The 12,483-nt window shown below is 36.2% G+C and overlaps 1 protein-coding gene across 2 annotated transcripts; it reads right to left on the bottom strand.

Annotated features, from left to right (window-relative positions):
- Nucleotides 1-951: 951 nt before the first annotated feature.
- LOC131770803 (uncharacterized) lies at nt 952-11,737 on the bottom strand. Of its 2 annotated transcripts, XM_059086529.2 has the most exons (6): nt 11,674-11,737; nt 11,124-11,183; nt 4,706-4,972; nt 2,896-2,998; nt 1,843-1,946; nt 952-1,266 (listed from the first exon to the last, which is right to left on the bottom strand). In XM_059086529.2, exons 2-6 carry the CDS (start codon nt 11,169-11,171, stop codon nt 1,072-1,074), a joined length of 717 nt encoding a protein of 238 aa, XP_058942512.2. In that variant the 5' UTR covers nt 11,172-11,183; nt 11,674-11,737; the 3' UTR covers nt 952-1,071. The 2 variants fall into 2 exon arrangements, with proteins under 2 accessions (XP_058942512.2, XP_058942513.2); XM_059086530.2 differs by lacking the exons at nt 11,124-11,183; nt 11,674-11,737 and adding an exon at nt 5,559-5,685.
- Nucleotides 11,738-12,483: the final 746 nt, after the last annotated feature.

Below are 12,483 nucleotides of genomic sequence, written 5' to 3'. Positions count from 1 at the left end.
TAATTTGTCGTCGCAATTTCCGTCGGTTCGCAGACGACAAAAATTTCGGTGATTTCATGTTGTTGATTTGCAGAAGACGGCGAAGAAATGTACAAGAAAGAAAGTGATGTAAGTTTTTTAAAGACGCACGTGCTGAACTACTGTTCTACTTATGAGATCTTTTGTAGTTTGCTTAAGGTCATTAGAATTGAATGGTGCAGTTAGACTCTCGCCTCTTCCACTTACTCTGTGTGAAATCTTATCTTAAATCTGTGGCTAAAAAGGTTCAATTTTAATGGGGAATAGACTAGATCAACTCAGTTGATAGAGACGTAAGGATCTCAGATGGGTTATGGGTACGCATATGAGATTCTCGAGTGCTGAAACAATGCGCGGGACGCGAGCCAGCGTCCTAAAACGGGAGTCCCACTTCAACTGTCTCCACTGTTTATTCAAGATTTGTAAAGAGACGAAAACAATTTGGCTAAACGATCCTAAATAGTTTTTACACTTTGCGATTAGAGATAAGGGGGTTAGCTCTTACATTAACATAAAAGTTATAAGTAATCTCCTATTTTTAGGGTTGCAATTTGGTAGAGAAAATGGCTTTCGCTTAAGATTTCATTTTTAATGGGAATCGTGAGCTAGCGTTCGATAGATTGTTGCAAAGGAACAAGTGAGTCTTACGATCATTTTAAATTTTCCCTTCTCGCTGGTTTACATTCCCTTCGTTAAAAAAAAAACGAAGAGAATCTGGCTGTTTGTTAAGATGTAACATCCTAACCGATACTCTTACGTCTGTTATAAGGATAAGGTTAGATGTTCACTCCAGCGAATTTAAGAATTAAGAAGTGGGAAAGGTCAGAAAAAAAACAGAAATCTATGACTTTTCTTGATCAAATGTGTAACTCAAAGCATGATACATCAATATTCACTGTTATGCGCCAAAGGAATAAAGCTGATGAAGCTTAATAAGACTTTAAAAGTTCCTTTAATTTTGCAAAATAACTTACTGTGATATCCAATACGCGTGGTCTTTAATATTCATCCTAAAATCTAAAAGTTCTTAAAATTGTCTAGGTCCACTACTTGTTAACAGGTTTTTACGCCATTTCTAGAGCGAAATTTAGTTGTATTACTGGTGTTCGCTGGTCCGACCGTGTTACTCTGAGGCGAGAGGTCCAGATATAATCGCTTGTTTTGACCAACAAGGCGGTATAAGTATATTATGCTCAAGTCACGGGTATCGTTGATAGTGTAGATGACAGTATCACTGTTTTGAGTTGGCTGCAAAATAAAAGCAGATTCATTTTATATCTAAAAGATAGCACGAAGGCAGTAAGGGGGAGGGGGGGTTGAGTTGAGTTGGGTATTCCTCGATAAGGTCTATGAAGTGTATGGCTCTCGAGAGGGTTTTTTTTTCCAACTTTAGTGATATCTCACGGTTCAAAGTTTACAAGTAGCAGTGTTTGAAAGTGTGGGAATTTTTTGTCAGTTATGGATACAGTCTTTTCATGAAAGTGATAAAGTGTTTCATCGTAAGGTCTAAGAGAGGGGCTTGGCCAGCTCTTGGTAGCTCGTATTTTCATCAAACTCGTTATTGCTCGGGGCCAGATTGTTCCAAACCACGGTTTACCTAATGTGGGGTTAGTGTAAATATTTCGTTTAGTTTTATAGCTCTGCAAAGGGACTTTTCTTTCGTTTTTTTTCTTCCATTAGTTTCGAGTCAAAACCTTAACATTATACGTACTCTTCTGAGTGAGAAATTAAAGCCAAGGTTACGTTTAATCCTAGACTAACGTTAACACCCTCTCGAACTACCTGGCCCCGCAGAATATTACCACCCAATAATTGCCTTCTTACCGACATATAAACGGTTCCGTTTGGGTCGATGGCTAAGTACTTTTGAGTTGCCTTATTCCTGTAAAATGGTAGGCCACCTGGAGTCCTTCCTACTTCAAATATGCCTGCATTGAAAAACCAATAGTGAAAACAGCATATTAATAATGTGAAACTCAATATGAGAAATCGCTTGGTAAGACTATTCCTTTTACATCTTCTGTCACTTTAAACCCTAAAAATTACCAGTATCTAATTTCTCCTTACAGTTATACGGCTGAATAACTCTGAATGATCGCCGACCTAGGGAGCTTTTGATTTTTCAACGACTTCTCCTTGCAATACGCAAAGAAAATGTATAGAGGTGTACGCAGAATATGGATTCTGATGTTATGGTGTAAAGGGTTAATGTAAACAAACTTAACCGACAGAAACAGTTACTTTTGATGAATAAGTTATAGCCTCATCGATAAATGAAAATTAACAATCCCTATCGTAGGACAACCACTGAATTACAATTTACAAAAACAAATTGGCACGAATAAAAATTATCAATGGTTTACGACTATTCACCGAAGTAGCGGTGGCTAGTGGTGGAAATTTATCGAGGGCAAGGTAACTGAGGTAAAAGATTGTTTTAGTTTAAACCGAGAAATAACAATTAAAAAAACAAGCAAACTGAAACAAATGTTTGGAAGTTAAACTCTCGACAGGTGATTTTAGTCTACCGGTTGCTTGGAGATAATCACTTCCGAGCTAGCCAATAAACGCACGCAAAAAAGCGCTGTTCACCTGTTTGACAGCTGTGCGGTATATACTTATTGTGACAAGCATAAATAACACAGGTGAATAGCACTTTTCGCGCACGCTGATTGGCTGGTATGGAAGTAATTATCAAGTACTATTCACCTACGAGCGGCCGTAGAGACAAAATTGCGCGTCAACAGCTTAATTTCCTACCATTTTCTGGTATGATGACAGAAATAAAACATTTCTTAACTAACTCAGTGCCACAACTATCTCCGCGTGTTTCTGTATGTCTTACTGATATAAGCGCGAGCAGTTAAAATCACTCACCCCTCGTCATACACTTGGACAAGTCCTTTGTTCCTATTACATTTCCGTTCGAGTTTTCAATCAGATAATATCCAGCAGCATTCTTGAAACTTTTATCGGCTCTCTAAGAGAAAAAATAAAAAAATAAAACAACAAACAAAACAGCAAACATGGGATTCAGCTGGAGCCTATTGTCCGGAGCTTCCATCTTCCATACTTACCCTCTGGGTCAACCCTGTACCGTATCTTTTTAACTTTAGAGACACCTCCCACAGGATTCTTTGCGGATCTTTACATAATAGTCAATCATAAGATAGCTATTGTCCTCTATTGTTTACGTCACATGCAGGCCGCACGAAAGTATTTCAATACATACATACATACATATACTTTATTTAAGCTAGAAATTCAGTGTAGCTGTAGAGCTAATATCTTCGAGAAAAAAAAATTGTTCGGAGCGGTGAAAATATAACGGTGAAAAGTGCGGAAAGTTTACCATTTTTTTGGGCTATTATGCGAACGTCGGCGTGTTTTCGCAGGAAATTAAAGAAAATCCCCCCCCCTTCACATATCTCAGTTTTAATGATAAAAAGATACGGAACAGGGTTGACTCAAGAGTACAAATGGTATGGAGGCTCCGGGTAATGAGCTCCTGGATTCTGTCAGTAAAGAAAAGAGAATATTTAAAACCAACCTATATCTGGCTATCGTATCATATTCGTTTGTTGTACCTGGGTAGCAGGAGTTTCATGAATAAGCTAGATCTGAGCAAAGCTATCAAAGAAGTACAAGAAGTGAAAAAAAACTTAGAATTTGCAGGTGTGCACATGTACACAGCCTGTACCTGTATCTGTATCCAGTTTTGCACCTTTTTGGTCTATTAGACTACCGCATGGCAGTGCATAATAACGTGATATCAGTATAATCTTGGATTATTTCTCTAGACGGCATCAGAAACCTAACTTCTTCCATAAACACTTCGTTTGCGAATACCCCGCTGCTATTTAAGGAAAGGAAGTAAACTAAACAATTTGAAAAAAATCTTTCTTCATTATAAACGTTACTGTGGATTTTAATGGACGCCTTGGAGTTTATAAATGGCACATTCTGTATTCTGTTAGTTCGAAGGTTAAGGATTTGAATTAAGTTTAAAGTTTAGTTGAAAGGCCCTTCATAAATTGGTTAAATAAAATCTATTTCAAAAAGATGCATGGATGAAATCATCCTTCTGTTGATTATCGTTATTGCGAAAGACTCTCTCATCGAAATTGAATGCAAGTAATCAATAACAAGAATTCACTACATGGCGTAAGATTGCTATATTACCCCTTTTTTTTTACATCTATTGCGGAACTATGCCATTCTCACCCTGGGAGGACAGCCCAATGCCGTTGTATACTATAACCTAACTACAGGCTCATTACGTTTAAAGTGTCCGGCCATTGAGGACGATCTGTATCGAGTGAAAAGAATTTGTTTATATTTGTGGTTAAATTTTACATCTCCCAGTCCAGGAAATAGCATTTCATGGGGCAATTCCTTAATGTTTTGCCTTTATATATTTCATTCTGAGATTTTTTGTACTTCACAATTCGCCATTGTTAGCGAAATCAAGCGGTAATTTAATTTGAAATTGTAGACATTTGAAACTGCATCAAAATTAGCGAATGGAAGATAGCCAGTGACCTGATGTTTTATTACATCCCTGTATTGTGTTCCTGAGAAATCAGTAAAACAACAAGACAGGATAAAGTGAACCCTTTCCGATTGTATCCGAGTGAAATTTAACATATTTTTTTCGCCCAAAATCCTAACATCCGCTCATACTTACAGAATTTGGATTTCGTTTGTTGTTGGTCAAAAAGGCGTATTCATAAAGATCATCTTCTAGATCGTCCTCCACGTCGTCTAAACTATATTCTGGATCTAAATCCTCCATATCTTCGGACGGTGTTATATCTTCGTACGGAAAGGATCGGGAACTGACGTCATCTTCGGAACTCTCCGGCGTCCAGCTCGATTCCGAATAGGAAAACGCGTTTGGATGTCCGTTTATGAAGGTGATCGTGCAGACGAGGAAGCTTAGGACAAAGAGAATCTGTTGGAAGAAAAAGATGACAGGAACTGTTTATGACTTTTGTTATCTGTGCTTTGTGTTTTCTAGCTTCGTTGTGACTTAAAAGTTAAAAATTGACGAATTTTTGCTAAGATAGCGCAATAGTTAACGTCTTTAATAATTTAAATAGTCAATCTTGTTTTTTTTTCGACCAGCAAACTTGGTTTTTGAAAACGGACTAAAAAAAAAATTGACTAAAATTAAACCCAAAAGGTTGGGTATCTTCCGTGTCAACAAAAATCGCTCATAAATTTTCTTCGACAAGGATAGTTTGTTCCAAGATGCACTTTTGGTGTTAAAGACAAGAAGTACCGTCAAATAATTTAGCAAAACGTGAACTCCTGAGGTTCAATTGGAGGATTAAGAATTATTACTAACTTTTAATTGTCTTGGTGCTCCTGCTTTTATATCTATTTGAGATCAGACAGTTACTAACGGCATCGGAGTGTGTCTTTAGTGCTAGAATATCATGACAAGTTTTTAACAACTAAAGTAACTATCTATTAAAATCTAACCATGAACAAAACACTAAATCACGAGAAAATAACAATAGTAATAAAAATCCTACCCATTTTGAATAAAGTAAACTCTTGTTCATTTTGAGCTCAGTGTGCAAAGGTGTGCTTTAGTTTGACACTCTAATCCTAGTTTACAGTATTCTCCGCTACAATGCTTTAAAGCCGGCGATACCTCCGACCACTTGCCTTTATATATATTCATAGAGTAACAGGCAGGTGGGGAAAGTGTTATTCCGGCCTTAAAATGATATTAAGAGGCTTGAAGCTTGAAATCACTTATCATATGAGACCTATTTGCTCGCACTTCCTACGTTTGCATATCCGATTACCTCACTATGGCAGTGTTAGAAGTCTCTGCGATCAACTCTGAGATTAGGCCTTTTAACTTCCTTTTTCCTTTTTATTCCCTCACGACAGCTCTTTAGCAAACTTCCACAGTTCTCACGCTCCAGTTTTTGCTTGAATTTGTCTGGAATTCAGACACACTTTTGTCTCTGTCTAATTTCTCCGACGCTTTATTACAGGATTTCTTTGCTTGTTTCATTGTTATACCCTTTTGTCTTAGAAAAGAGTGGGTTGAAATACAAAGCCATAAAATTTGATATCAACTTTTCTGGAGCAAAAATAGATTCAGGTTAATAGTTGTTGGAGACGTATTAGTACAATATTGAAGTTCCTGATTCTTGAGAGTTTGTCAGTAGGCATTTTTATGAAGCACGATTTTAGGATTTTCAGAGGAAGGTCTTAAATGTCCCCAATCGAAATACAGATCTGCAGTTAAACCTTGCTTGCATATGGCGATGAAGGAAAATTAAACGATATCATTAAGAACAATCTAGAACTTTCTGTCTACATATGAGATAGCTTGTTCTCGTACAGAGTTTTAATGAAATCATCGCATTGGCAAGTGCGGAACTTACAACATAGCGATTAAAATAATGTTTTGTCTTTTAATGTCCTATCAAAATTCAGGAGCGTTGTTCACTGAAAAAAAAAAATAATAATGATAAAAAATACGACATCTTGCCGAAAATGCCGTTTCCCGTACAGGCAGATGGAAATGTATTGGTAAGACACTACAGTTTACAATTTGTAAAGCTTGGTCCAACTGATTTGGAAACATAATCATAGTGGAGATATGAAGCTCTCGGCATCGAGAATTCCAGAGTCTTCAGGATTTCCAACAATCTAAGCACGTCCAGAGGGAGCAAAGTTTCTGTCATGACTTGAAAGAACTTCCCTGAAATTTAAACCGCATGATTGTTCCTTTCAAAAAAATCTAACATGGAAAACAAAGATTGACCTTTTTCTAATTTCTTATTTTTATGTCTCGTTGACAAGAACAAGACAATAGAATGGTTTTCTCGACATTCGTTTAAATATTTATCTCGGAATTGTTCTTCCTGTTAAAGGGCAGTCGTAATCTATGCTAAAAATGTACAACACCAAAATATCAGCGATTTCCAATTTACGAATCTCGAGAAAGCCTCTAATTTCGATTTTTTAGACCGGTTGTCGCAGCTTTCATGCCCGCCTTTACGCCGTCACCAACTCTAAAAGATTAACAGTCGCCTTCAGAGAGCGATATAATGCCGCTAATAGCTGCTAGGAATAGAATACTTAATAAAACAACCAATTTTTTCCCTAGAAGTTATTACAGCCCGAGGCAATGAACTGACGCTCTCTTTAAGAATATACTCAGACACCTGTACAGTTTCAAGCAAGGCTAATGGTTTACAGTACTTGACTGTTCATTTCTTAATGCTTCAAATCATTATTCAAGGCGCTCTCGTAAAATTTCGTTGGGTGGCCTGAAATGTGTTGTTAGAATGACTCCCAAACTCTTTATCAAAAGCGTGACTCAGTTATATATTGATTTCACCTCAAATTGAGGAAACCTCTCTCAAGACACGAATATTGGGCATTCATTTCACAATTTTAATCACACACTATTCGAAAAAGTGTTCGGATATTGGGTTTATCATACTGGCTCACCTTCTTACAAGCTTTGTTCCGCAAATTTGCGTGGTCATCGAAGACAATTTCCCACCAGTGTTTTTTTTCTCTTCGTATCTACTGACCGTGCAAGTGCTGTAGTGGTAAAAACTGGTATCTGCCCTAGGTCGATAAGCTAATAACTGTTCTTTCGGTCATGCAATAACTTTCTGATAAGAAGGTACACGTTTGCTTATTAAATTGTGATAATTACTCTCACCCACCGGTATATTACAGTTGTGCTATACTGAGCACTATATTTCCTTTGCTTTTGTCAGTGATACAAGAGCGGGTGTGTTTTAATGAAATAATGATCATGTACAATATATCAAAAGAATGTCCTTGAAATCCCATTTTATGAATTATGTTTGTACTGTCACTTTTAAAAATGAAGTTGGTTTACCGAAAAAGTAATTTAATTTTGATAAAATTGAGATTATACCATTTTCATTTAAAACCATTTGCGAGTTATACTTTGCGAGGCGATTTTTTGTTCTCGATCGACAAACACTTGTTGCCCGGTTTTCCCACGCTGAATCCGTAGGAAATACTAATTACTGAATCATAACTACTGAATTTCGATTTAAAGAATCGAGCCATCAGTTTTAAAAAAGTGAAGTTTTGTAAACGCAACACTCTTCATATGTTGACTTCAGAAGGTTCTCGCAGCACAAATGGTGGTGAGGTGGTTCGAGATGTTACTCGAAACTTGCTCGTGTATCAACATTGTTTCGAAGTTCTATTTTAAGAGCAAAGAGGGAATAAGATGAACCATTTCACCTGTGGCATATGTGCTGACGAATTCAGGTTTACGTCAGCTCTATTTTTGGAATAGTTTCAAGGTTTGCATTACAATGGCGAAAGACGTCAATGATAGAATGACTATTGAAATACGTGGCGATAAAGTCATTCGTGCGACAGCTCTATTTATAGAGAAAATAATATTAGAGGTAGCATTTACTACATACGTGGAATACTTTTCAATGAAAAAATTTAATGTTAATTTAAAACAAACCTGCCGTCAAAAAAGGACTTTAAGTTATTCAGTTTCATGTAACCTAGACACACTTTGTGCTTTTTAATGAATCTGCATGTACGTCGTTGTTCATCTTGGAAAATTAATTTTACTCTGTAATTCGTTCTTATTTGAAATCCGTTTTAATCATCTCTATCTCTCGAAATAATTTTTTCCCTTTTTTTAACATATTTCTCTCTTTTTGGTCTTTTCAATTTTTCGTCAGTGTAGTCTTCTTTAAGTTAAAAACTCGTTTCATCTTGAAAAATTTTCCAAATGTACAATTGCAACAATTTTGTTTCTTCTCCAACCTTCTTTCGTTTTGACTAATTAATCCTTCTATTGAATTTTTACATTTCACCAAACTAATATTTTGCCAAATTGGTCTCGTTAAGTTTGAAAGAAGCTGCTCAAGACGCAAACTTACTCGAAATATCTTAGCGGTGGTTCCTTTAAAATTGCGCTTCTTTCTCGTAAATTCTCACATGGTAACCCGATCAAAGCAAACTAAGTTGAATGAGAGTATAAGCTGGCTATGTCAGACGACCTTTAAAGAGGTAGGAATAAACAAAATAGGGCAGGAGGATAGATAAGCAACAAACTTGAAATTTTTTGGTTTTAATACGAAAGTTTCGCCAAACGTAAAAAGTCACAAACTTCATCGCCATTTGGGCTCTCACCATAGCCTTTGACTGGATCTTACCATCGCATGCTTCAGCGTTTCATATCGCAGTTTGTTGGTCTTTAAAGCTGGTCTGCTAAAATAACGTCACGATCTTTGGAAGCCTATAGTTGAGAGTTTAGAGGAGAAGACTTTTTCCCTTTATCTTTTCCTCTTTACAAAATATTTGCCATAGAGAACGATAGTACGTAGTGTCAATAGTATATTGTAAACTTTACAACTGAATTGTAACTTTTGTATAAAAAATCCAATTTTCCCGTAAAATATCAGATAATTACTAAGATGATAGGTGATGGGAATGTAGATACTTGTCAAGTAAGGAAGTTGCGTGATGTTCTACTTTTGCTAATAACATCACTGAACAGGAAAGGAAAATTACAACTTCCCCTTGCTCGTATTATGACTGAAAATTTCCCTGTTTTCTCCCTTTGATTGCAAATTATACGTCAAACGTGATCAGTTTCTTTATTGTTCAAATCGTGAAAAGAATATCATTTTCAGAAGATAACATTTTGTAGCAATTTCTGACGATGTTTAAAATGCAGTGACATGTACCACAAATGTTGGCTCTATCTGCCAAGCATGGTTTCAGTTTTTCGAGGAAGTGCTATCTGAAGTTTCTCGAGCGTGTGTTTCAATATCTTGAAGATTAAAAGAGTAGCTGGGTCGGGCTTTTAAAGACACGTTTTAATTAATCCAGAAGATGTGAAAGTTCTGAAATAGGTTAACAGCTTTGCATTTAGTTTCTTGGCTTCAAATTTCTATAATTTCGATCGAAACCCCTCTTACGGCTAGTCCCAATTATGCATTTCTCACGACAGGAATTAAAACCGAACTAGACGCAAATGCTGGATTAGCTCTAAGCACCGATCAAGTTCCCGACAGAAGGATCGTTGGTGCTACTTTCAATTAACTTTATTGCGAAATCTTGTATTTCTGTTTTTCCACAGGCGCGCCTTACACCATATCGATGTGGTAATTGGCACATACTGTTATATTTAAGTCATTGTCTTTGTTTTGTTACAAGTTCGGTTTACTTAAACCAGAAAATTTCTCCTAGTTAGAAATAGTAATCTGCCGATGGCGGAGACTTTAGAACCCGGTTTTAACACTTCGGATATATGATCCTTATATTTTAAGAAATGCTTTCTGATGCAAAATTAAAGGCCACTGTTGTTTAGCATTACTTATGGTACATCTGTTATGTGTACTTAACGTTTTTTTTTTTTTTACTTAAAAACCTTACTGAGCAGCTTTATAAATAGCAGCTTTAAGATGCTTCTCATATGGAGTATTGTACTCTCTTCGGTGCAAGGTTGAGTTACGAAAAAGCTTTTGAAAGTTCTAAAGCACCTTAGGTATTCTCATGTTATATTCAATCTGAAAATGGCTGTATAATTTGTTAAAGGCTGACGTAATACCTGTCATCCTTGTCACCCATTACAACGTCTATGATGCAGTTCTAGAGGGCTCCGACATTTAAATATGAATATGATCTTTGTACCTGACCATTTAAATAGGCAGTGTTCCCATTGGTGAAAAAGATGCCTCTAACTTCAAATTTGTGTGAGGATGAAACCTTTATGTTTGACCATTCAAATGACAGCATCTGAGAAGTATTTTATGTAAAATGTTCTTTATGATGTACAAAGTGACTCAAATTTACAAGTCTTTGAGTAAAACCTGGGGCACCATCTGAATAAGATCTACTGAGAGGAAATACACATCTTAGCTCCGCTTACACTGGGCAAAAACACACATATGAATACTACAGTATTTCAGTTATCCATAACAAGTGCTAAACGTTTCTGTGATCTCCAGAATATTTTTATTCTGATAGAAATTCTACTGGTCTCTTACTGCACCTTTTTTGCCTTAACCTCGCTCAAAAATGAATTGCTATCGAATAAGGTAACATCATACCTTTGTGATGAGATCACTGTCTTCTGTGGTGCGCCGACGACGTACCATCCTTTCTTCAGGCTAAAAGAAACTTCAGTTAGTTACTTGAGGGCGTTACTCTAAAATTATTTCAGATTATCAGATATGCGGCAGGCAGAATTATGCGCCGTACCACATTGCCTTAAGCTATTGACCTCAATTTCACTCCTACGCGATATTTCAATTGCCTTTACAGTTACAAATTCTACCCTTGTTGAAATGCAAACTGTTTCATTAAACATGATATCACCTTCAAAAAATTTAAAAAACCTGATAATCGCTTTCTATGGTTTTTCAGGTTGCTCACTCAAGCGAAAGTCATAATCCTTATCAAAGAGCGAAAAAAAGAAAATTCTGTAAACACGCCCGAACACGGAACTTAAACTGAAAGTCATACGAGAGAACACACAAGCAAAAAAATAATTTCTTTTTGTGTGTTTGGAAATGTTTTTTCACCTAAAAAACTGCCAGACTTAAAGACCAATTGAATTTGGACATGTTCCCTACTCATGCACATTGTGTATGTACTCACGTTATCGACGTATCAGTCAACCTTTCCGATTTTATCACCCGCTTTGCTGGAGATTACCGTAACCAAATGAAGTTTACACTTAACAAAGCACGCTTTATACAATAATAATTGATTCAGTAATTCAAGGAAGTTTTTGCTTCATAATCAGTCGCATATGGGTTTTTAATTAAAAGGAAAATACTCTACAGTTGAATGGTTATCAAAAGAGATTCTTTTGTAAAAAGCTTTTTCAAAACAAAAGGTGGCCTCAGGTGGTTATATCATATTAATGCTTTCGTTTTTTTTTCCGCCGAAATTAATATCAGTTTGTCCTCCTCTTCCATGTAGCGATTTTTCGTACGTTTTCAAAACGTTTTGATGGTTGATGTTTTTTAAAGTCTATGAGCGAAACGAAATCAAGTTTTTTTCTTATTCAGGTTTTATCTAGTTTTATCTAGAATATGGGTTCACTTACTTCTTAAGAGAAAATCAACTTTTTGTTATGTTAATTTCCTTAAATTTATGGCGTCGAGGAGGTAAAGAAAAATAGGCGTTAATTTTCACACAAGCCACATTGAGTTAAGTATAGCAATTATACGCTTTGCCCAATGTAAAGGATATCTAATTTCGAATTATATTTATTGGGAGGAAATTTGACAAGTTAACTCACAAAATTATTTCATGGAGCCAGTCACATGATAAAATCTGACGAATTAAAAGACAGTTAATTTATCAGCTTTATACTTACTGCGTGTTATTTTATGATTATTTCATGGTAAGACCTTTTGAAATAATATAGCGACGATTAAATTCTAGAAGGTAAATGAAGTC

This window comes from Pocillopora verrucosa, chromosome 13 (genome assembly GCF_036669915.1).
Source record: "Pocillopora verrucosa isolate sample1 chromosome 13, ASM3666991v2, whole genome shotgun sequence".
NCBI classification, from domain to species: Eukaryota; Metazoa; Cnidaria; class Anthozoa; order Scleractinia; family Pocilloporidae; genus Pocillopora; species Pocillopora verrucosa.
The sequence above is the reverse complement of the archived record's forward strand: the minus strand, read 5'-3'. Positions and strand labels throughout refer to the sequence as shown.